General features: G+C 37.9%; 1 protein-coding gene across 3 annotated transcripts in view; it reads left to right on the forward strand.

The window, feature by feature from the left end:
- The window catches only part of LOC136875773 (serpin B3), an 81,350-nt gene that overhangs the window by 50,017 nt on the left and 5,543 nt on the right, over positions 1-25,790 (forward strand). For all 3 annotated transcript variants that reach the window (XM_067149365.2, XM_067149366.2, XM_067149367.2), the window contains exons 4-7: positions 3,105-3,321; positions 9,706-9,914; positions 12,474-12,659; positions 16,856-16,994. In XM_067149365.2, the coding sequence (XP_067005466.2) occupies positions 3,105-3,321; positions 9,706-9,914; positions 12,474-12,659; positions 16,856-16,994 (751 nt within the window). The remainder of the gene's footprint in view (positions 1-3,104; positions 3,322-9,705; positions 9,915-12,473; positions 12,660-16,855; positions 16,995-25,790) is intronic.

Genomic DNA, 25,790 nt, shown 5'->3' on the forward strand with positions numbered 1-25,790 from the left:
CTTAATTATGGGAAACCACGGAAAACCATCATCAGGGCTGCCAACAGTGGGATTCGAACCCATTATCTCCCGGATGCAAGCTCACAGCTGCGTGCCCCTAACCGCATGGCCAACTTGCCTGGTGTTTTATAATGAAAGGCCTCTATTTGCCACATTATATCATACAAAATTCTAATGGGACATAAATACCTATTCCTTTGTTTGTCTACATTTCTTAGGAATTACTAATCTATATGTATACTATCTTATTACTTACCAGTACTCTCATAATTTCCCCCACTTTTTTCTTAAAACGTAGAGGTATAAGATCGTGGGCAGAGAATTATGCAGAAATTATGCAATGATTACAAAAAAGAAGTTGGAAATAAATTTGTAATGAATAATATAAGACATTTTGGTAAAGCTTTGGTGGTCGTGCAGTTAGGGGCGTGCAGCTATGAGCTCGCGACCAGGAGATAGTGGGTTCGAATCCCACTGTTGGCAGCCCTGATGATGGTTTTCCGTGGTTTCCCATTTTCATACCAGGCAAATGCTGGGGCTGTACATTAATTAAGGCCATGGCTGTTTCCTTCCCATTCCTAGGCCTTTCCTGTCCCATCATCGCCATAAGACCTATCTGTAGGTGCGACGTAAAGCAAATAGCAAAAAGAAAAGGCTTTGGTATCCTTCCCACGAACACAGTTCTGAGAACCAACATGGCACAGCTTGGATGACCTCACAGTGCACTGGCTTGTTAACGTCCTCACACTGTACACAGCTACAGACTGACATTTTTTCTTGCTGTGCAGACAGTACGCGTCATGGACATAGAAAAGAGCCTCTCAATGGTTTCCATAGCAGAGATTGGCCAGGACACTCTTACAAAGTGACAAACACAAAAGATTGGCTAGATATCCACTCGCATCGAAGACGGATCTCAATTAGCACATGCCATGACCTAGACTGCAGTATTCAAGACAGATCAGAGATGACATAGGAACAGGCTCATATGTGGAAATGAAGAGATTAGCAGATTTACAGAGAAGAGTGGAGAAGACAAATTGCTGCCAACCAATCTTAGGATTGAGAATTGAGAAGAAGATGACATTTTCAAACATCATGGTTTTATTATTTCCACTGAATGTAGTAGCTGTGTGGCCAAACATAATGCAAGCTCTATCAGAGACAATATGGTATTGTCTTCATCACAGCTGGCCAATCAAAATGAATCTGTCAACGGAAGTTCCAAATCACCTAAAGAGCTGGTAAATACTAGTACAATTGCATGAACCACTGTTCAACATTGGTTAGACATTACAGATGGCTAATTTATCATCCTTAAATGTGCTTGTTAGGGACGATGGAATGAATGTCATAGGAACCCTAAGACTCAGCAGGAAAACAGTTCCAATCTCCGTTAAGATAAAGCTCAGTAAAGGGGAACTGGTGGCTGCTGAGAGCAATTAATTTATGGTGCTGAAATAGAAAACAAGTGAGAGATCTCATTCATTTCATTATTTCACTCCAATGAAATGAACAGGAAAATTTTAGGTAATGAGGTAACAAAACCTGTGTTTTCGATTACAGCTCATTCCTGAGAAGGACCATTTCTCATCAAGAAATCAAGCAGAAAAGTGGTAATGCTTCTAGCGGTTACTAAACGTAGCATTACATAATGCTTTTGTACTGTACAACCATATAAAATGCACCATGAATCTAGTGTATAGATTAGTTTTCTTAAAATCATTATCATCAGCAGCAGGTTGGTCAGCAGGTTCTTCTCACTGTACTGTATTGAAGAAGGGTAACATTTTTCTAACTCAGCAGCAAATGACTTAATTTTCCATGTGTATCATAAAAGATTAAAATATATAGTGTTAATTATATATTCATAATGTTCTTACTGCATGTAATATTTCTCTCTTTCTGTTCATCTTTCTTCATTGTATTCTTACCAACTTATCCTTCTTGCATATTCCCCTCTTAAGGCCGGTCTCCACTGATTAACATTTAACAACAACATGTTAAATGTTAAAAGTGTTAAATGTTAACTGGTGACACCATTAGCATGTTAAATGTTAAATGTCAAAAACTGTTTCATTTAACATTGTGTCCACACTTAATAAACATGTTAAACTTGACATTCTTTGTTTATATACAGGTTGTTCATCATATCAGTTTATGGTAATACATTTGGATGGTGTCTAGTATTTTTAAATAAGGACAATGGACTCAGATGAAGAGGAATTGGCCTTTGTTATTGCCACTGTTGCTTCTTGTTATGATTTAGAAATGCAGTTTTATTAGGCACATTTTCTCCCCTCACTCTGCTCATTGCTTCAAAAGCAAACCACTTCGAAGTATAAACTTCGTCCGCTCCCGACTACCGAATTTTCTGAACTTTCTGCAATTCTCGACTGTACTGGGAGTGGAGGGACGCTAGTTTTATTTTTTCGATTTACTCGCGGGAACAATTATAGATATTTTCGAGTTCCAGGAAACTGTCGGCTTTCTTCGCTTTATATCTGTATTCCTCTGATGAGACATCCCACAAATAAGGCCTTTCTATTATATCATTAATTAAGTCCAGAGTAATCTCCTTGCTCTACTCCATTTCTGACTATACATTTTAGTATAGTGCAGAGAGAACGACACACGTGCGTGTACTGTATTTGTAGCTTATAACAAAGAGAAGGAGTGTTGCGGAGTGTTGTAATTATAATCCTATTATATGAAGAGCACGTCGTTTGCGTCGTTTAGGTTATGTGTTTGCATGGAAACATCATGGAAGTTGCCGAAGCTGTGCCGACATCGCACGAACAACGAATTGACTTGACATGTTTTCCACTTGGAGCGGAAAACACGCCAACATGTTAAAAGTGTTAACTCAACATTCTGAGTTAACATGCAAAGTCAATTGGAAGACACAATCACAGTATACATGTCAACTGTAACATGTTAAATTTAACATGTTGGTGTTAAATGTTAAACAGTGGAGACCGGCCTTTAGATCACTAATAATCACTGAATACAGTATTTGTATTTATTTTCTCATGTTTAAGTTGGGATTGCATGACCTATGCCAGCTAATTGATCAGAAAATTTAAATAATCTTATTTTCACAGGCTGGAGAAGAAAATGTCACCCTTGATATAGCCAACAGAATATACATTGATTCAACATTTGTTATCTCTGAAGGCTATAAAAGGATTGCAGAGGGACCATTCTTGTCAGACATAATTTCAACCGATTTCACGAATAATCCTGATGAGTCACGCATAAGCATTAATCAATGGGTCGAAGAGAAAACCAATGACAGAATAAAGGATTTACTTTCATCTGGTAAGAATTTAAATATTTTAATTCTTTATAACTGACATTCATAATATCAATTAGAAAACTTATAATCCACAGCCATGCACTGATTCTTCTAATAATCCTGAATTAAGAGTCCTCTATAATCATTATTGCGGAAGTTGCCTTGGTGAGTATCGGTCTCACGATCCCAAGTTCGTGAATTTGATTGCAGTAGAGTTAGTCTGTTTCTGAAGGTGGTAGGAAATTTTGGTACTCCATGTCGTTGTTATTGTCATGTTAAAGATTCCCAGTGGTTGAATCAATCAATTCAGTCATCAACGATCTACATTTAGGGTTGTCGCCCAGGTGGCAGATTCCCAATCAGTTGTTTACCTAGCCTTTTCCTAAACGCTTTCAAAGGACTTGGAAATTTATGGAACATTTCCCTTGATCTATTCCAATCTCTTATTCCTTATCCTATAAATGAATATTTACCCCAATTTGTCCTCTTGAATTACAACTTTATCGTCTGTGAACAATTTGTGTCACCCAAAAAATATTAAATTTACTGAGCCACTGCATCCATGCAGTAGAATTCCGCTTTTGTTGCTAGACAGAAGCACATTAGGAATGATGAAAATAATTATTATTTTTGTTGTTGTTGTTGTTACAACCACTGTAACCAATTTCATTCACCATCATTCATTTCATTTTCAAAACCTCCTGGAGTCAGTTGGTGACTGGAAGGGCATCCGGCTATAAAAACATGTCTTATAATTTCATCTCACCTCATCCCTGACCCATTATCAGGACACAGGACTAAGGGGTAGACATACATTTTTTATTATTATTATTATTATTATTATTATTATTATTATTATTATTATTATTATTATTATTATTATTATTATTTTGAGACATGCGATGAATGGTATGTTCCGAGCTGTCAGAGGAGAGATGGCGTGGGAGGACATTAGTAGACGAATAAGTTTGAGTGGTGTCTTTAAAAGTAGGAAAGATCACAATATGAAGATAAAGTTGGAATTCAAGAGGACAAATTGGGGCAAATATTCGTTTATAGGAAGGGGAGTTAGGGATTGGAATAACTTACCAAGGGAAATGTTCAATAATTTTCCAATTTCTTTGCGATCATTTAAGAAAAGGCTAGGAAAACAACAGATAGGGAATCTGCCACCTGGGCGACTGCCCTAAATGCAGATCAGTAGTGATTGATTGAAGGTCTTTGAATGTATTCTCAACAAAAGAATTTGCAAGATAGCCAAACTTCCAACAAACCAAGCTGGATGTCTGAAAAATTGTGGCACAACACATGCAATCCACGCTGCATGGCTGTTAATTGAGAAACACTGTGAAAGGAATAACCCTTTCAGACCGAGTACGCACAATTGTGCGGGTTCGTATTTTAGTTATCCCTGACCATATTTGATGTTTTTTCGGCGCTACACCAGACTGCAGTGATTGTGCAGGATACGTGGCATGATTTTCAATTGATTTTAGTATGCGCTTGACCGCCAGGGCGAAGGAAGAAGAGTTTAAAAAGCACAGTTGATCGGCGAGATGGCAGGAAGCAGTAGTGCCGAAAGTAAGTATTTATTTACTGCGTTTATATTAATCTAGAAGCTTTACTGAATACCGGAATATATTCAATGAAGTGTGTACATTGGTTAGTGAACGTAAATTTTGAAGCTACACCATCGTGCGTGATACAACGAGGTTTTGAATTTTGATACGCACAATTGTGTGGGTCCTGTTTTTAGGATGTTAGTTTTTATTTTGTAAAATAAACTATTAATATGTGTATTGAGCAGCATTTTAGTCAGTTCTTGACGTACAAACAAAAATTCACACCTCCAGTTTTCTTTCAGGTCTGAAAGGGATAAGCCACTTCATCTCACTTTTCTGGACCTCAAGGAGGCTTTTGATCGGGTACCATCTGACCTAATCTGGTTAGCGCTGCAAGAACATGGCATTCCAGAGCACCTTGTTAAGTGGGTAAAGTTCCTCTACTTAAAACCAAGGAGTTATGTTCAAGCTGCCGCAGGAGTGTCTGATGACTTCCGTTTCACTGTAGAGTCCACCATGGCTCTGCCTTATCAACACTGCTGTTCATTCTTGTGATGGACACCATTACATCAGACCAGCACAAGCCAATGCCATGGATACTTCTTTATGCTGATGTGGTCTTGTTGGCTGCAGAGAATAAGCCTGATCTCCAGCGCAAAACAGAAGAGTGGAACAACTGACTAGCGCAATATGACCTGTGCCTCAACACAAAGAAGGCAGAATGCATGACATTAGATCCTCAAGAAATTGGAACCATCCACGATCGAGGTGAAGATCTACCACGAGTGGAGAAATTTACGTATCTTGGTTCCACAATCTCTGATGATGGCCAACTTACTGATTAGGTCAACATAAGGATACACACAATATGGCTGAAGTAGCAAATGACAACGGGCATCACCTACCACTGTCAGATGGAGGACCATCTGAAATCTAAGATCTACCGGACTGTTATCCGTCTTGTCACTCTCTAAAACACCGAATGTTGGCCAGCTACAAAGAAGGTAAAACACCAATGAATCACCATGGAGACTAAGATGCTTAGCTGGACAGCTGGCATTACTATACTAGATCACATTTCAAATGATGCTATTAAGAAATGCTTTGGTGTTGCACCAGTCCAGAAGAAAATGCAGGAATGCCATCTGTGCTGGTTTGGGCATGTGTCGCATGCAGAGAACAATACATTGGCAAATTCAGTGTATACAATGGAAGTCGTTGGAAAGAGGCGCAAGGGATGTCCAAGACAGTGATGGACCGATACAGTGCACAATGACCTGAAAGCTGAAAGACTACATCCAGACATGGCCCGAGACCGAAATAAATGGAGACAATGAATCCACACAGCAGACGCTGCCATCAGTCAAGACAAACGCTAAAGAAGATTATTATTATTATTATTATTATTATTATTATTATTATTATTATTATTATTATTGTTGTTGTTGTTGTTGTTGTTGTTGTTGTTGTTGTTGTTGTTGTTGTTGCGGAGATTATGTGCAACGCAGACATGAAAGAATGTGCGGGCATGAATGAGTGGATATACAGAAATTGAAAGATTGAATTAAAACTTTAAAATTGGCAGTTTTATTTCCTTCCTTAACCTTTCCCTTGTTTTCTTTTCAAATCTTAATACTTTGTCAAGTAATTAACAATCAGTTACAGATATATAGCTCGTAAGCTTGAAAAACACTTTTAGAGAGGTCTAGAATAATCAGATAAGAAATTTACAGGCTGAGCTTGAAGCTCTCAATTACAATTTTTACCTGAGCACTACTGTTCCTTTCAATCAATAGTCAAGGAAACGGATCTCCCAATTTCTTTTACACCACTAGTAAGAGCATCTTTGCTCTATGAATTTACACTTTCCAGACCTATCAAAGGCTCAACCTACATGTAACAAAATTAAACAGTACTCATTGTCTTAAATGCTCAACAGTCTGATATCTTGAACATGAAATGAATGAAATAGAGTTTAACAGGGGTAACAAGTACCCATTCTACATGGCCTTTGGTAAAAACAACAGGTTAAAGTTATTGACTGCGAATCAAAATGGTAAGGAGGCAAACTCTTGCACTCCTTGAAATTTACCAAAAAAGCTCAAAACCCTATTTGGGCTTATGGCCCGATGTTACAAAAGCTAAGCCTAATCTATGGAGGTGACTTTTCATCTTTTCGGATTTTGCTTTCTTCCATGATCAGAATGGACAATGCTTCAGTCGAGTTGGGACTTCTTCTTGGTGAACCTGTCTGTGTTTAAGTGGTGCTTAGAGTTGAATGTCTGTTTCTGAGATTCCGTATTTCAAAATATCTTTATCGATCTCCACTAGCCAAGGAGGAATCGTTTTGAGTCTTCTGAAGCAGGATAACAAATGTTTACAGATTCTTTCAGCTGGCAAGGTGAAGAGGTGAGCATAGAATGTTATTCTTCTTTTCCGGATTACACTTGATATCTTTTCAGTGTGGGTGTATATTTTTAAGTTGCTCCAAAGTCTGTAAAGACCATCTTTGAGATTGGGACCAAGAATTTGTCAGATAATCCTCCTTTCCTTAATTGCTAGTTTTTCAAGCAGGCTATGCATTTGAAGTGCTAAACATTCTGCTGCATATAATGCTTCAGGACTAATTACAGTTTGATGTCAAATTTTTGCATTTTGAGAGATGGACTTTTTGTTATACTGTACATGTTTTGAGTGAGTCAGAAGGCTGTTTAAAACTTGTTGACACGTGTTAAGATTTCATTTCATAACATCTGTCAGTAATTAATCATTGCCCAAGAGAAGTGCGATAGAATCTGGCAGCTGGTACAATTCCTATCCTCGCCACTAAATGGGGCCTCATTCATTCCATTCCTGACCCGGTCAAATGACTGGAAACAGGCTGTGGGTTTTCATTTTTCAGTCAATGTTAACACCTCTGCGCACTTGCACATCGTGAATTTCCTTTTGAAAATCATAGGGTATTGCCACATGATCTCCTAAATGGTGGATGGGTGATCGCCATGTTTTTTGCTTTTTGGGATTTTTCTGGAGTGAAGTTGACATAATTTTCAAGTTGTTTTGTTGGCATAACCCAATGAGATGTGTGCCATTCTTATTGGCGAACCTGTGTGCTGGATGGTCTCTCACTGTCTTCTTGTATTTGCGTTTCCTGCCAATTTGTGCGCTGAAATCACCAAGTAGAATTTTCACATCACCTTTTGGGATTTCGGCCATTTCTGTTTCAAGTTCTTCCCAGAATCTTTCTGTTTTTTGGGCTCTTTCTTATTGGTGTATAGACATTAACAAAGTTGTAGCTTTTATGGATTCTAAACCTTTTTTGTTTAAAATGAAGGCCAGTTTTCTTGTTTGTTCCACTTTTGAAAATTCTGTAATTATTGTAGTTTTATCATTTCTGAAGCTGTGAAATGTGTTTCTTGTAGGGCCAGAATTTGGATTTTCTGCTTCTTAAGTTCTGTTGTGAGATTGTATAGTATTTCTGTTTGAATCAGTGTTGAAAGTGCCAAAGTAAATGTGTGTTTTCTGTGGAAGTTTACTACAGCACTCAGACTTGCTCTCTTATAGAAGTCCAAGCTTCCCAGAATCCAAATGCTTGGTTTGCACTCTAGCGTGGGTGTATTGTCCACCTGGGGTAATGTTGTCTTTACTTATCTTCTAGCTTTCGTTAGTGGTGTAGAACCAGGGATTGTTAGTTTCTGAAGCATGTTTACAGCCACACCTCTGGTGATCAGATGCTGACCACTTTGCCGCTTGCAACAAGTCAGATGCAAAGTGCTTTTGAATTGGTTCTTCTGCCCTCTCTGCCATTGCGATATATCCTCTTCTGCCGTCGAGGCCATTGACCATTTTTCTCTTTACCTCAGGTGGTCTGGGAGTGCTTATTTGGCTAAGCCTTATTCATACCTGTCCTGCATAAGTACAGGAACTTCCCCTATTAGCCATTGGGACATGCTGTTGAGGTGCCCCCACCCCAGTGTCTCACGCACGGTTGTGCTTAGCTCTTACTAAGTTTGGAGCTAAACCCCCACACACACTAAGTGTAATATGTTGCCCAGTATAAAAACTTCATATTGACCGTCTTAAAGCTGGATGACAATATTGGCAGGCTGTGTGACCCTAAGCAATGCCGAGAGTAGTAAGTAGAGTGCATATCTTCTTTGTGGTTTCCATGGGAGTAATTACAAAAGAAACAAAATGTGTGACAGTCAGAGCAAACATTTTAGCCAAATATAACGAGTAACTCTCTAGATAGTGTTTGTTATCTATGGAACAAATGTAGCAATTGACAAGTTGGCTGACATTTACAGTATAAAATTAATAATAAGTATGACCCTAAAAACATTATTAAATGAAAGTAGATTCACTGGATAACACCAACACAAATTTAGCACTCAAAATAAAGCAAGAAATATTTCCTGGAAGGCACAAAAGAAGTGCAGGTCTTCTGTATGAGTGGATATAAAATGTAGCACCATTATTATTAATCTTTTTATCATCATCATCATCATCATCATCATCATCATCATCATCATCATCATCATCATCATCATCATCATACATTTTCTGATACTTTTATCTACAGATATTCTCCTGAATGCAAATTCTGCAAATGTTAATGACCTCTAAGAAGAGATTATAAATTTCAAAAGTACTTGTCCCATTTTAATGTGTCAGTGCTTTTTTCTTGTTTAATCCGTATCCATGAATTTAAATTACAGAGAAAAAAAGTAAAGATTCAATGCTTGAATTCAACATTTTATTATACTAAGAATATTATTGCTTCATTAAAAGAAAGAATAGTGGCATGCTTCAATAACAAAATTTATTTGCACATTTTTCTTACAGATGCAATAAGATCAGACACTCGCACAGTATTAGTGAATGCAATATACTTCAAAGGCAACTGGACAAAGAAATTTAACAGCAAAAACACAAGATCTCAGAAGTTTTATAAGTCATGTAATGAAGTGCTTACTGTGGAAATGATGCAAACAACTGATTCCTATATGATGGCTGAATTTGCAGACTTTCAAGCAATTCAAATGGATTATCAGGTAAGTGAGAAAGTAGAGGAACATTCCATAATATTATCCTTATCATCATCCCCTGCTCTCTCTCTCTCTCTCTCTCTTATTTTTTTAAATTTATAAATACAAAGAACCGTTTACTTCTATAATATTTACATCATTTTAAAGGTTGAACATTTACCTATTTTTCTACATAATCACCATTTCAGTCGATGACAACACACCAGGGAACAAATGGATAAGAGATCACTGAGGCTTATCCTGTGCGGAATGGAGAGAGGCCATCAAGATGACAGCGAATGTGTGCACCGTTCTCTCCGTGCCGGGAAGGTCCCAGGACAACACTCTCTGTGGGCATTGCCACAAAGAGCATGAAACTCTTGCCGATGCCCTGGGTGCCTGTCCTCATGGGGAGGTATTGAGAAATTCCCGCCATCATTCAGTACGACACATGATTGCAACCTCGCTGAGGGATCATGGTTTCATGGTGCACGAAGAGGTTTCTGGCCTAGCTACCAATCTGAGTAACAGCCGTAGGTCCCTATTGACATGATAGCCTTTCAACCAGCTAGCAAGCAAGGACTAATCTTAGATCCCACAATACGCTTCGAGTCAAATGTTGGCCAGGCCGAAGAGGTGGACGCCAACTGTGAACTACTATAAAGACAGATATCACCTAGACAATATTTCCATCCATGGATTCATGATCGGACCTCGAGCCACAATCCCTAAATTTCTTGTACAGGTATGGGATTCTCTCGGTCTCAACTGGACACAACTTCACGACATCGCTATCACTGCAATACAAATTTCAATAACCATACTCCACAATCATCTATATAACATTTGAAGAACCATACGTCATGAACATTCAAAATTTATTCCTGAGTCTTGTGAAGGTTATTTCTATCTGGCACACTAGCAAACTCACCAATAACTTAGAAGACAAAATAGTGTGTAGTCGACATAGTTTGTCCTTGTGGCGGCCTCCTCATGGGAAAAGTTGTATTAATCAATCACTCAATCAATCAATCAAATATGTGTGACAAATTCATGCTCCAAAAGAAATATATAAAGGTAACAGATGGAAAAAAAAGAAAAAATTTATTCAGCTTATCCCAGGTATTTCGGCGATTACTGGATTCAACTGACTTGGGGATTTTAAGGTCAGGTGCCCTTCTTGATGCCATGAGGTTTAACAGATGAAAATTTCAAACAAGGTCAACTGAGAATGGAACCTCAGTCATTTAAGTGCAAAGCCAGTAACTAAGCTACCCCACAATAAACATAATTGTAACAACAACAACAACTACAACAGCCAAGCTCAGTGGGCCATTTGGTTAGTCGCCGTTCCCAAGGTGGTGAGCTTGATCTCAGCTGAGGCTGATGGCAACTCCGTGTTGCTGACTTCCGGCACATTAAAAAACTTCTACAGGGAAAAAGAAGGAAGAAAAATTGATGCTATGGCATCTCATAAATTTGTAGCAATTGAAGAGAAGTTAAACAAATAGTAATGATGTTAATTGTAGGATTACATTTTCAAAATACAATTGCACTTGTGTGAGGCATCGCTAGTGTTCATTCATCGCAGTGGGTAGAGGATAGCAGTGCAAAAAGTGGGCATGTCGGTGGACTGAGTATGGTCATCACATGAGAATTTTAGGGAAGAATTTGTGTGTGCTTCAAATGTAAGAAAGCTAGAGTAAATTCAGAATGGAATGTGTGTTAATCATTGAAGGCTAGTGGTGTTAGAATGCTAGGAACCACTGTATCCCCAAGGAATGACCAACAAATTAAATGAACAGTTACAGATTTTGTGCTCTATTGTATCAGGTAACAGAGCTGGATGACAGATCACCAGATATAAACAAGCAATAGTTTCTCTCATGGGCAAGTAAAATCATGTTTTGAAGACGTAATAATACATTTATTACTCCTTGGGGAAAATACAGGCAGGCATGTGAAGTTGTTGGCTTTCCATCACATGCCTGAAGTTTGAATCCTGGTGGCTACTAGGGTGGAATAATGATGTGTCGTCATCGTCGTCGTCATCATCTCCATTTATAATTGCTGTACTATTTAGTACTTCTTTGACAAAAGATAACCAGCCCTGCAGTACAGGGGTAGTGTGCCTGCCTCATACCCGCAGGCCCCATGTTCAATACATAACCAGATCAGGGATTTTTACCTGGATCTGAGGGCTGGTTCAAGGTCCACTCAGCCTACTTGATTACATCTGAGGAGCTATCTGAAATGGCGTCCCCAGTCTAGAAAGCCAAGAATAATGGCCGATAGTATTTGTCGTGCTGACCATATGACACCTCATAATCTGCAGGTCTTCGGGATGAGCACCATTCACTTGGTATGCCATGGCCCTTCAGGGCTGTTGCACCATTGGGTATGGTTTGGTATGACAAAAGATTGTTAAACTTTAATATGATTTCAGCTATTAAAATTTTATGCATGTAGAAATACTTTGTATAGGTGAACTGATTTCTAGCCAACAATTTCTTCTTTATTTGACATTAGATATAAGTACAGTTTTCTATATTCTTTATGTTAAACTGAATTATTCTTCTCTTACAGGGAAATGAACTTCATATGTTGATTTTATTGCCTAGAGATTGTGATGATGGCAGTAAATTGGAAAATCTCGCTCAGAGTGTAAACCTTACAAATATATATGATTCAATGAGGTCAACTAAAGTTGAAGTCTATATTCCAAAGTTCAGAATTGAACAGACAATTGAAATGACAGATGATCTTGAAGAGGTATGAATGCAATTGTCTCTAGACCTTAGTATTTTTTTTTCCTATCTTTAACTTGTGGACAATTTTGGAATCTCTTAGTGTATATTATCCTAATGAATTAATTGAGTATCTGTGTACAAGTTTATGTTTAATAATATTGTAAGGTCCTTATTAGGAGTCCCCTGGCTAAATTTAGAGAATGTTTATGCGATAAGTCTAACCTACCCATATTCCAGACATAATTTGCATCAGAACATCCTTCACTACAGTGTACAAAATATTTAAAAACAACAAAACTATAAACCACACTCTGCTCACAGCCAACTGGATTATGATAGCCAAAACAGGAACACATTCAAGCTCAGCATGAAGTGAAACACAATGAGAAACTGGATTAAGATAAGGCCTCAAAATGTTTTCACACTTATTAAGGTGGTGGATGCAAAATTTTAACATTCAGATGACCTTTTCATTTATTCTTCATTTTTCCCAACCATAAGCAGTGATATATTCATACAACAATCTTGTATATATTTACATAAGTGATTCAGAAGAATCTGAGGATGCTCTTACAGAATGAAACATGTCCTATCATTAATAAACTGTGTATTTTAAAAAAAATGTATTAGAAACATAAAGAGAAAAACAAACCTCTACACCTATCCTTTTTTGGACTTAAAAGGCTTTGGAGCGGATACCACATAAGGTTATTTGGAAAGCCCTCTGATCCCATAATGTTCCAGAAGCCTATGTCCGACTGACCCAACTTTTCTATGACAAAGTCAACAGTGTGGTTTGCTATCCAGTAGGGATCTCACTCTCATTTCCTATCAATGTTCGAGTTCATCAGGGTTCAGCGCTGACATCTCTCTTATTTATCCTATGTGGATAATCTTATATACTGAAAATTTGTTCCTTGCGGATCAGTCCTGAAGGAATCTGGAAAATCTCCTGCAACTTTGGAAAGACCATTTAGGGGAATATGGCTTGCGCCTTAACATCACTAAAACCGAGTATGTGCAATGTGGCTTGCAGACTGCTGATACTATTCGCATCAACGGGCAAGACCTAGTTAAAGCCAACTAATTTAAGTACCTCAGATCACTCATCACCTCAGACATTACCAGACACCCGAGCATGAGTAAATGCTACATGGCTGAAGTGACTTCAGGTCACTGGTGTGCTATGTGACTAGAAAATTCCCACCCGCCTGAAAGGAAAAGTCTACAAATCCATGGTCTGACTAGTTGCACTCTATGGGTCAGAATGCTGGCCTACAACTTAGAAGCATGTGCAGGTTCTACATGGTACGGAGATGAAAATGTTACGTTGGTCACCGGGTCTTACAAGACTGGACCATGTCAAAAATGAAGAAGTCCGAAGGCAATTGGAAGTGGTACCTACATTTAACGTTAAGAATTTCATATTTAGGTTCCGTATTGAAACAAGATTTACATCAAAGAAAGGACAATAAGTTCCACCTTTTCAATACTATATAATGTGTGAAAGTTTTACATTACAGTTAAAACATCACAACTTGTGTACATTCGGTACCGGTTTTGACAGATTCCCTGTTATCATCAGCCGAGAATAATTAAACAAAGACAAGTATAGATCATGATTCTTATGGTGTGATTACAATGGTGGATTAAAAATATACATTATATGATTAAAATAGTATATATACACAAATTAAAGGTAAGTAAAATGGGAATGGTCATTATTCTATGAGGTGTACACCTTAATATTTCTAATTAAAAGGTTAATTTGTTAAAAGAAATTTTGTTCTTGTAATATATAATTAGGGCCTATAGTAAAATTTGATTGTAGGCTTAAATCTGTAATATTTTAACTTTTTGGCCAGTCAATTCATTGAAGTTATGTAGCCATGTTTGACACATTAAAAAAGGTAAACAAACATTTAGTCGAATGGTGTTCCACATAAAATATGTACCGGTACAATAAAATTCGATTGGAGCTTCAACTTGGACTTAAGAATGGAAGAATTATATTAATGTTCAATGCAAGCAGAAACAGGAACTCCGATACATCTACTACCAACTTGGCACCTGAGGTTCCGACTTGGATCAGGATCTTTCCAAATCATTTATGTATTCACAACTTACAACACAAGATCTTCAAGTTCCACCTTAGCAAGAACCTCAATTACTATTCCTCAAAATAATGTAAACCATTCCAGAATACAAATCGACATATTGAACTGTTCAATAGACATTCTAACTATCAACATCAATACATAGTGAAAAAATTAACTCATCTATTTCTGCTTGCATTGAACATTAATATAATTCTTCCATTCTTAAGTCCAAGTTGAAGCTCCAATCGAATTTTATTGTACCGGTACATATTTTATGTGGAACACCATTCGACTAAATGTTTGTTTACCTTTTTTAATGTGTCAAACATGGCTACATAACTTCAATGAATTGACTGGCCAAAAAGTTAAAATATTACAAATTTAAGCCTACAATCAAATTTTACTATAGGCCCTAATTATATATTACAAGAACAAAATTTCTTTTGACAAATTAACCTTTTAATTAGAAATAATAAGGTGTACACCTCATAGAATAATGACCATTCCCATTTTACTTACCTTTAATTTGTGTATATATACTATTGTAATCATATAATGTATATTTTTAGTCCACCATTGTAATCACACCATAAGAATCATGATCTATACTTGTCTTTGTTTAAGCCGGGCTGAGTGGCTCAGACGGTTAAGGCGCTGGCCTTCTAACCCCAACTTGGCAGGTTCGATCCTGGCTCAGTCCGGTGGTATTTGAAGGTGCTCAAATACGACAGCCCCGTGTCGGTAGATTTACTGGCACGTAAAAGAACTCCTGTGGGACTAAATTCCGGCACCTTGGCGTCTCCGAAGACCTTAAAAAAAAAGTAGTTAGTGGGACGTAAAACAAATAACATTATTATTATTATTATTGTCTTTGTTTAATTATTCTCGGCTGATGATGACAGGGAATCTGTCGAAACCGGTACCGAATGTACACAAGTTGTGATGTTTTAACTGTAATGTAAAACTTTCACACATTATATAGTATTGAAAAGGTGGAACTTATTGTCCTTTCTTTGATGTAAGTGGTACCTACCCCAGAGAAGATGCAAGAAGTACAACTTAGATGGCATGATCATATCATCCAAAGCCCTGTAGACTCAATGATACATACAGACAGCCCTCCAATTTGATGCGGGAGGTTCTTGATCCTCAACTCGTCCCAAGAAGTGATGATTTGACTGCATCAGGAAAGACATGCGTCTTGTAGGCATCACTGAAGCTGATGCACTTGACTGCAGGAAGTGGAGGATGGCATTTTTAAAAGCAGATCCTGCACCAATACGGGACTAAATGCTAGGAAATAAGAAGGATGTATTAGGCTTTTATAAATTTCTATCTGATATTTGACAGACTGAAAGATTTAAAAGTAACTTTAATTGTTTCCTCAAAAAGGAACTGATCCTATTTTTCTGTGACTGCTGCTGCATACCACACTCCTAGTTTCTGATCCTGATGGGGTTTCACATGGAGCAAATGAGGTTTATTAGCAATCCACTGTAGGCAAGGTTGTGAATTAACTTATCTATGCAAATGAAAACTCTGTCATACACTTCTCAAAATCTTATCCCACAGACAGTTTAAGTTCATGCACCGTGCTAACTTTATAATACCATAACTCATAGCATTTTTGTACAGAACTGCAAGAAATTCTTATTTGATAAGAAAGATGGCTAAGAGATATTTTAAGGGACTTTCTGATGCAAAGAGCAATGTCATCAAGATTTTCTTCATCTCTTAATAAAAACACTTCCCATTGGGCAAAATTATTAACAAATTTGCAAATCACATTATGACTTTGAACTCAAACACCCAGGAATTTCTCTTCAAATAATCTTCTGATAGTACAAATGGACTCGATACAGAGATACAAATTGTACAGTAAACCAATGAATAAATTCTTGGTGGTCAGTTATTTGCCATTTTGTATTAGCAGATTTTACTCTAGGATTAGACATGTGTTGTTTAGATACTATTCAAACAAGACTAACTGAGTGGCATGAGACTCAAGACCAATGTAGGAGTTTGATAAAATTCTTCCTCCCTGTAGTTGGTGTTGAGTTTTGCCTGGTCATCCTGTCACCCTGTATTTTCATTATGATCTTATATATTTTACTTTCAGATGGGCATGAGACAAATGTTCACTGATTCAGCAGACTTTTCAGGAATTTCTACCACTGAGCCTGTAAAAGTGAGTACGGTGATCCAGAAAACCTTTGTTGAAGTGTCTGAAGAAGGAACAGAAGCAGCTGCTGCCACAGGTACAGATCCAATTTTTTGCACTTGTAAGCTCATTTATCTGAATTACTCTCAATATACTGAACATTTAAGATTTGTACACCTTAACTTTATACACAAATGGTGAACAGAACTTGTCACACACAAAATGTGCACTGTTTGGTGCAGAATAGCAATTTGCTTAATGGGCAGGTGCATCTTTTGCTAGCTTAACCCTGTACGCCCTTCATTACATATCTGTCACACAAATTACGGTATTAAATGTTAGAGGAGGCCTAAGTTATAACTTTTTCTCTTACTATCTACTGTATTAGTGATGGTAGCTCATGAATGAATCATTTAAAATGAATGCTTCACTCCTATGAAGTGTGAACTAACCATTCAATTTCAATGAACTGGTAGTTCAAACATTTCACACTTCTCACACTCATAACATTCACAACTCATTCAATTCGTCAGTCACTTGCTCACTTGCTCTCTTCCTCTTCCCACTATCTGCGTCATTCATTACTCCTTCACTCCCAGGCCCATCCTACCAGTCAACTGTGTTTTTGCACATATTTCCTTCCTTATATGAGACAGGCTTCTCTGTTTGGTGTATCTTTTCCTTGCCCCTATCAACCATCATTTAGATGCTGTAAGCAAGTAAGCCGTTGGGTGTCTATAATTATATAGCTCTGCCATCTGTTGGTAATATTATTATTATGAGTGAGTGAGACACTGTGAATGAAGTTGCCACTGAATGACATAGTGAGCAGCTTCATCAGGCTTCATTACTCCATGAACAAACTATCCCATTTAACGATTCACAGTAAAGTGTGAATGAGTAAAGTAGTTCATACAAATGAACTGGTTCAATCCATCATTACCCTGGAGTATGTTCTTCATGGAATCCTAAGCAGACTCTCATGGAGTCTTCTCAACTTTACTCTTAGGTAACTTACATCAATTTCTTGACTGATATAGCTATGAAAAATGTGAGGTATTTCTGTGCTAGATTAAAAAATGAAGTTTCAACAGCTTTACTTATGGCTTCGCATACTCACATGTTATTGAGGAAATTGAACATTGATAACTAACCTTTAAGTCTAAATAGCAACTTTCATGATCTATGGTTTTTGTTAGTTCATCATGTACTGATTAATGTGACATGGAAGAATTTTAAGAGAGAGGAAATTGTTATCAGTGGGATACTGTGTAGGAGGAGACTGACTGGAGGGTGATCAGAGATTTAAATGAGACTATGGACTGGGTATGTGGAAAACTGGGAATGAGATTTTGTAGATTCTAATGGGTGAGTAAGAGGTAGGGATCTTCAGTCAGGTGGCCTTCACTTGAACCGCGGTGATACGTAAGGTGGAAGGTTTCATGTGCGATTAGTTTAATTTTTCCGTATTGATGGTTTACAACCCCACAATTACAGAGTTTTCTGACGTTCCCACCCGATCGATACTATATATATATGTTATAAAATGTATTTATTTACATCTAAATTTCAATACTAGTTTCGATCCATTTGCTTACACTAACAAATTTAAATAGTACATCCCCATCATTAGAAACAATTTTCTTTAAATTTGTCATAATATATTACAGTCTTAAAATCTAATAGATGTCCATGTTTCATTTCACTATCATATTGCTATTAGTTGAATGTCCGACTCATTGGCTGAATGGTGAGCATTGAGGCCTTCGGTTCAGAGGGTCCCAGATTTGATTCCTGGCTGGGTTGGGGATTTTATTAGTGTTCGATTAATCCTTCTGGCTCGGGGACTGGGTATTTGTGTTTGTTCCAACATTTTCCTCTTCATATTCAGACAACACACTACACTACCAACCACCACAGAAACATGTAATAGTGATTACATCCTTCCATATAAGGTTGCTGTCAGGAAGGGCATCTGGCTGTAAAACAGGGCCAAATCCACATGTGTGACACAGTTCACACCCGTGACCTACCAGGGGTAGGAAAAGCGGTAGAAGAAGAAAAAGAAGAAGAAGATCACTATTAGTTGAATAGCGTGTTTTAAGAATGTTTTAATTTAACAGTACTGAAATTTAGATGTAAATAAATACATTTTAAAACATATATACTGTAATTCTGATTAGGTAATTGTGAGGTACAAGGTTTGTTTAGAAGGGCTAGAGAGAGGTACGTTCAAGGAAATGGGGAGAGTACAGGGAGCTAGAAGTCAAGTGAAATGAAATGGCGTATGGCTTTTAGTGCCGGGAGTGTCCGAGGACATGTTCAGCTCGCCAGGTGCAGGCGACCCTGCGTGTCATGATGAGGATGAAATGATGATGAAGACGACACATACACCCAGTCCCCGTGCCAGAGAAATTAACCAATCTTGGTTAAAATTCCCGACCCTGCCGGGAATCGAACCCGGGACCCCTGTGACCAAAGGCCAGCACGCTAACCATTTAGCTATGGAGCCGGACAGAAGTCAAGTAAGGTTGACATAAAGTTGTTAGTGGTAACTGTAGGAGTATTATAAGTAAAGGAATAGAATTAAATAGATATATATTTACCAGATATTGTAATAGCAGTTGAATCATAACTAAGAAGTAATACTAAAGATGCAAAAAAATTCTCATGGAACTAGAGTGTTTGTCACAGAGACAGGTAAGAACAGTAGGAAGGGGAGTATTCATACTGGTGAAAGAAGAATTTGTGAGCTATGACAAAGGTAATGATGAGAAACATGAACTTCTAGGTGTAAGGCTCGTCTCTAAAGATAATAGGTAGCTTGATGCTCTAGGATGTACGGATTTGAAAGGAGTGACGCTGACACTGTTGTGAAATTGTTTCAGAAGATAATTAACTACATAGGGAGCAACACAGAAAGGAACATCATTTTAGTGGGTGATCTCACTTTACCAGTGTTAACTGGGAAGGTAATGCAAATGATGGAAAGCATGAACAACAAATGGTAAATAAGTTAATCTGTGAAGGACAGTTGAATCATAAAGGGATGAAACCAGCTAGTGGGAAGGATATTCTAGACATAGTGTTGACTTTTTTCCAAGTTGCTTTACGCTGCACCGACACAGATAGGTCTTATGGCCTATGATGGGATATGAAAGGCCTTGGAGCGGGAAGAAAGCATTTGTGGCCTCAATTAAGGTACAGCTTGGTGAAAATGGGAAAGCATGGAAAACCATCTTTAGTGCTGCCGACAGTGAGGTTCAAACCCACTATCTCCCGAATACGGGATACTGGCCGCACTTAAGTGACCGCAGCTATCAAGCTCGCTCATAGTGCTGATAAAACCAGATGTGCTCTATAGAGAAACTGAAGTGATAGCTGAGGTAAGTGATTGTGAAGCTGAAAATGAATGCAATAGAAAGGAAGGTTTTAAAAGTAGGAATATTAGGAGTATCAATAATGCTTGATAAGATAGGCATGAAGGAGTTCTTCAAAACTAATGGTAAATAAAAATGTAAACAGCCTATTTTGAAATTATTTAAGCAAAGACTAGGTAAACAAATGATAGGGAATCTGTCACCTGGGAAAGAGTGCTAAATGCAGATCAGGCAGTTGATTGATTATAATGGTTTCATATTAGTGCTTCTTATGTAAATACACTATATAATAAAAGCCTTCAAGATGATTTTTGAAAAATTTGGTGAAAAGATATGTTCCAAAATAGAATGTCATGAATACATTTATCCTTATGCTGTTTACACACTGATGTTACAAATATAGTATGTCACATCAAAAATTAAAGAGGTGAAACAATGATCGTTAACTGGAACATAGGAGAGTAAGCCGAGGTTGTGGGAAGAAGTTCCACTGAAAAGTAATTTATCTTTTATCACACACATGATTAGTACATAGTAAAAACCATTTAGATTTCAAATGTTATAATTCTGCAAAATACAAATGCTACTTAAACAATATTTTGCATGGTTAATATACAGCACACCCATCATCATTCATGAAATAATGTTCAGATTTTTGAAAAGCCTAGTAATTACTGGTAATTTAAAAAGAAATCAAATTTTCATACTATTTATTTCCAGCTAAATGAAGTTTGTACTAAAAAAAACAAAGGGAGAAATCTTAAAGGGATATCTGCTCTGTAATCAGGGTACAATAGAGTAACAACATCATTATGAATTTAAAAAAAATAATATTAATTTATTACTAAAAAAATTCCATCTTGTAATTTTTGATACAAGTTACTTTACGTCGGACTGCCACAGTTAGGTGTTATGGTGATGATGGGATAAGAGGGCTAGGAGTGGGGAGGAAGTGGTCATGGTCTTAATTAAGGTACAGCCTGGTGTGAAAGTGGGAAACCATGGAAAACCATCTTCAGGGCTGCTGACAGTAAGGTTCAAACCCACTATCTCCCGAATGCAAGCTCACAGCTGCACGTCCATAATCGCATGACCAACTCCTCGGTACATTTATTTTTGAAATTGATATCATGCTGTTGCAGCGCAGTTATCCCAAAAAAGGGGCAACTTATTTACTATTATTTACTATTTACTATTATTTAAAGAGCCCCCGTGGCTCCATGTAGTATTGATTAACAGATTTCAACTTTCACTTCACTTTGCATGTGCTAGAGACCATTTGCACAGTAGTTCCATGTAGTCGGGTTCAAACACGTGAATATCATTCAGCTCGACTTGAGGCAAGAACGATAACTCACACAATTAACTCATGTAACCACTCCACAAAATTTTTACTCATATTTTTACAGAAGAATGGAAAGACAAGTTGAAGCTCAGTCGGAAGAGGATCAGTTTGGCTTTAGTTGGTTGGCTTTGGTTGATTCACCTGTATCATTTAAAGGACAACCATAACGGGAGAGTTAAAGCAAGTGTTAAGGCTAGATGACTAGAGCTTGTAAAAATGTAGGGGAATAAACCTAGGAAATTGTTAAACAGAGTAAGTGAGAACAATAAAATAAAATTAGAGGTTCTCCTCTTGGGGCTGGCTGGTCCAAAACGGGTTTTGAATTTGGTGTGGAGGGTGTGAATAATTGGGATTCAGGTAATGGAGAATTGTGAATGAAATTAATATAGGCAAGGTAATATTAGTTCAAGGAAGGTTCTTAATCAATTAAGGGATAAGTTTATAACACTAGATGTGGGATCAAAAATTGAAAAAAGGGTTATTTATCACTTTCAGTTTATGGACTATTTTCTAAATGAGGCGTTATCAGTTGGTGTGGGATGCTATAATTAAAAATGTTATAATTTATAATTTCAAATAAGATGAGAGCACCAGAGAATATAAGGAATAATAAATATTTCTTGCCGTTGCGTAAACTAAAGAATAATCAGTTTATGTGTATGTTTAGTCCTCAGCCTGAAGGCTGGTCGGATCCTCAACAGCTCCACCATCAGCTCTCATAGATGGCCTAGGCATCACTAAAGAGGCGTACTAGGGAAATGAGGAGTGAGGTAGTTTCCCGTTGCTTTCCTCACCGAGCCAGAAGTTGCTATTACATATCAGTCTGCCAAGCCCACTGAAATGCATGCACCAACCGACCCTATGAGCAACATTTTTACACCATTCATAGCAGGGACTGGCTGCAGAAGGAATGGCATTACCAGCATCACTCATACCTCAGTCACTTTCATACTGTCAAAGCCAAGGATAAAGCTGAGACTGATCAATGAAAGTAACAACATTGCTCTAGCCTATACCAGAAGACATAGTGCACTGTAAATACTAGGTCCCGCCAGCAAAGGCACATAATCAGTTTATGGGTATTATTTAAGGATTAAAGAAATATTAAGCTTTTTAATTATTTTAGTGTGACATAGTAACATTATTTATCAACTGATTTCTTCATCAGAAGTAGGTGTTAATTACTATTAAATGGTTTAAGAGACTAATACTTACTTTCAGTCATCTGATGATGAATTTATAGCGTGAAGTAGTCCTGACTTTACATCTGATCTTAGAGGATCGAATTAAGAAAGACAAGCCTGCGTACATGGCATTTGTGGATCTAGAAAAGGCATTTGATAATGTTGATTGGACCAAGCTATTTGAGATTCTGAAGATGATCAGGATCAGATACTGAGAAAGAGAAATTATCTACAATCTGTACAAAAGTCAGTCTGCAGTAATAAAAATCGAAAGCTATGAAAAAGAAGTAGCAATCAAGAAAGGAGTGAGGCAAGGCTGTAGTTTGTCCCCACTTCTTTTCAGTGTTTAAATAGAACAGGCAGTGAAGGAAATAAAAGAGGAATTTGGAAAAGGAATCACAATCCAAGGAGGGGAAATAAAAACTCTGAGATTTGCTGATTATATTGTTATTTTACGTGAGTCTGCAGAAGATCGGAATAAATTGCTGAACGGTATGGACAGACTTGGAGAACGACTACAAGATGAAAATAAGTAAATCCAAAACAAAAGTAATGAAGTGCAATTGAACAAAGTCAGGAAATATTACATCAGGCAATGAAGTCCTAAAGGAACTAGATGAATGTTGTTACTTGGGTAGAATAATTAACTATGGAAGAAGTAAGGAGGACATGAAATGCAGACTAGCACAAGCAAGGAAGGCCTGTCTTAAGAAAATAAATTTTCTCTCTTTGAACATTGATGTAGGAATTAGAACGATACTTTTTGAAGACCTTTCTCTGGAGCATGGCATTTTATGGAAGTGAAACATAAATGAGAACTAGCTTAGAAAGAAAGAGAATAGAAGCTCTGGAAACAGGTTCCGAGAAGGACATTCCAGGAATAATTAACGAATGTTGTGAGATGGACAGCAGGCAATGGTATGTTGATAAACAAGGGGAGTGTGTATGTGAGGATCTTCAAAAGGTAGAAGTATTCAGTCAGCAGTATGCAAAGTTTGTTGCGAGGTGACACATGGTGAGTGCGAAGAATCCTTGGCATTCTAGACCAGGGCCGCTATTTCATAACTAGATGGCTCCTCAACTATTCTCATATGGGCTGAGTAGACCTCAAACTAGCTCTCAGATCAAGTTAAAAATCTCTTGACTTCACTAGGATTTCAAGCTGCATCCTCCGTGTAAGAGGTAGGCTTGCTGCTCCTAGACCGCGGGGCTATCGACTTTGCATGTTAACGGCTATCAAAAGAAATGAAATTATGATGGCTGTTGAATCTTCCACATCACAATGAGAAGAAATAGATAACTGGGCAAGCTGGCCATGCGGTTAGGGGCGCGCAGCTGTGAGCTTGCATCTGGGAGGTAGTGGGTTTGAACCCCACTCTCCCAGCCCTGAAGATGGTTTTTCATGGTTTCCCATTTTCACACCAGGCAAATACTGGGGCTGTACCTTAATTAAGGCCACAGCCCCTTCCTTCCCACTCCTAGCCCTTTCCTATACCATTGTCGCCATAAGCCCTCTCTGTGTCTAAAAAAAAGAAACCATATATAAATACATGACAGAAAGGCGTTCCTTCCATTTGTCCTAACAAATACTATCAGGGACAGCAAGACTTAAATTGTTACATCAAAATTGCCTTTGCAGACACATGAAAATGATGCCAATAGAACTCTTTCCAGTACAGGTGTGTGCCATATTTTATGCTTATGTGAGAAGGTTTACATCAGGACCAACAAATCCTGCATTAACATCAGGCTGAAGGAACATAAGCATCATTGCCAAGCTTCAAACATGCTGCAAACAAGTAGAAATCATCACCTGTTTCTACTTAGTTTGATGACCTCGTGTTTATTGAGATAGTGATTGACATTGATTTCCCTTTCATTACATGGGGCCGGGCTGAGTGGCTCAGACGGTTAAGGCGCTGGCCTTCTAACCCCAACTGGGCAGGTTCAATCCTGGCTCAGTCCGGTGATATTTGAAGGTGCTCAAATACGACAGCCCCGTGTCGGTCGATTTACTGGCACATAAAAGTTCTCCTGCAGGACTAAATTCCGGCACCTTGGCGTCTCCGAAGACCTTAGAAAGTAGTTAGTAGGACGTAAAGCAAATAACATTATTATTATTATTATTATTATTATTATTATTATTATTATTTCATTACATGGGCTAGATGGTGAGTTTTCCCCTCATAAGCACATCCAGGTATGGGAGTTCTCACCACGGTTCCAGGTGTCACCTGCCTGTATAATGCTCATATCTATCAAGAAGGTATTCAATAATGATCCACGGCAACTCTTTAAAATAAAATAAAGAAAGGAGAAAGGACAACAAACAAGTATAAATTGGCAACTTGAGAATGGGTACTCACTCATACCTTTACGAGTGTTAAGAAGTCTACATCGGGGGAGTTGGCCATGCAGTTAGGGGTGCGCGGCTGTAAGCTTGCATCCGGGAGATAGTGGGTTTGAACCTCACTGTTGGCAGCCCTGAAGAGAGTTTTCCATGGTTTACCATTTTCACACCAGGCAAATGCTGGGGCTGTACCTTAATGAAGGCCATGGCTGCTTCCTTCCCACTCCTAGGCCTTTCCTACCCCATTGTCACCATAAGACCTATCTGTGTTGGTGCGACGTAAAGCAAATAGCAAAAATTAATTTTTAAAAAAAAGTTACATAGTGGGCAAGTTGGATTACATAGAGAGATTTCAATGAGTTCATTACATGGCACAGGTCGAGCAGCTGCAAACTTCCATTCAGTTGATAGCGGGTTCAAACCCTACCATCAGTAACCCTGAATATACAAGGGCTATTTTGTAACTAAGCACCATTTGCCAATAAAATAAGAACCACTACATATTATTAGTTAATTTCTTTACTTAATTCTACATACCTTCAGCTACTTTTCCACATAATTTCATGCTTATTCAGACATTTGCTACAGTGTGGGACAAGTTTTTGTACACCCTCATCATAGGAGTCTGCCGCCT

The sequence above is a fragment of the Anabrus simplex genome, chromosome 6, assembly GCF_040414725.1.
Source record: "Anabrus simplex isolate iqAnaSimp1 chromosome 6, ASM4041472v1, whole genome shotgun sequence".
Lineage (NCBI taxonomy): Eukaryota > Metazoa > Arthropoda > Insecta > Orthoptera > Tettigoniidae > Anabrus > Anabrus simplex.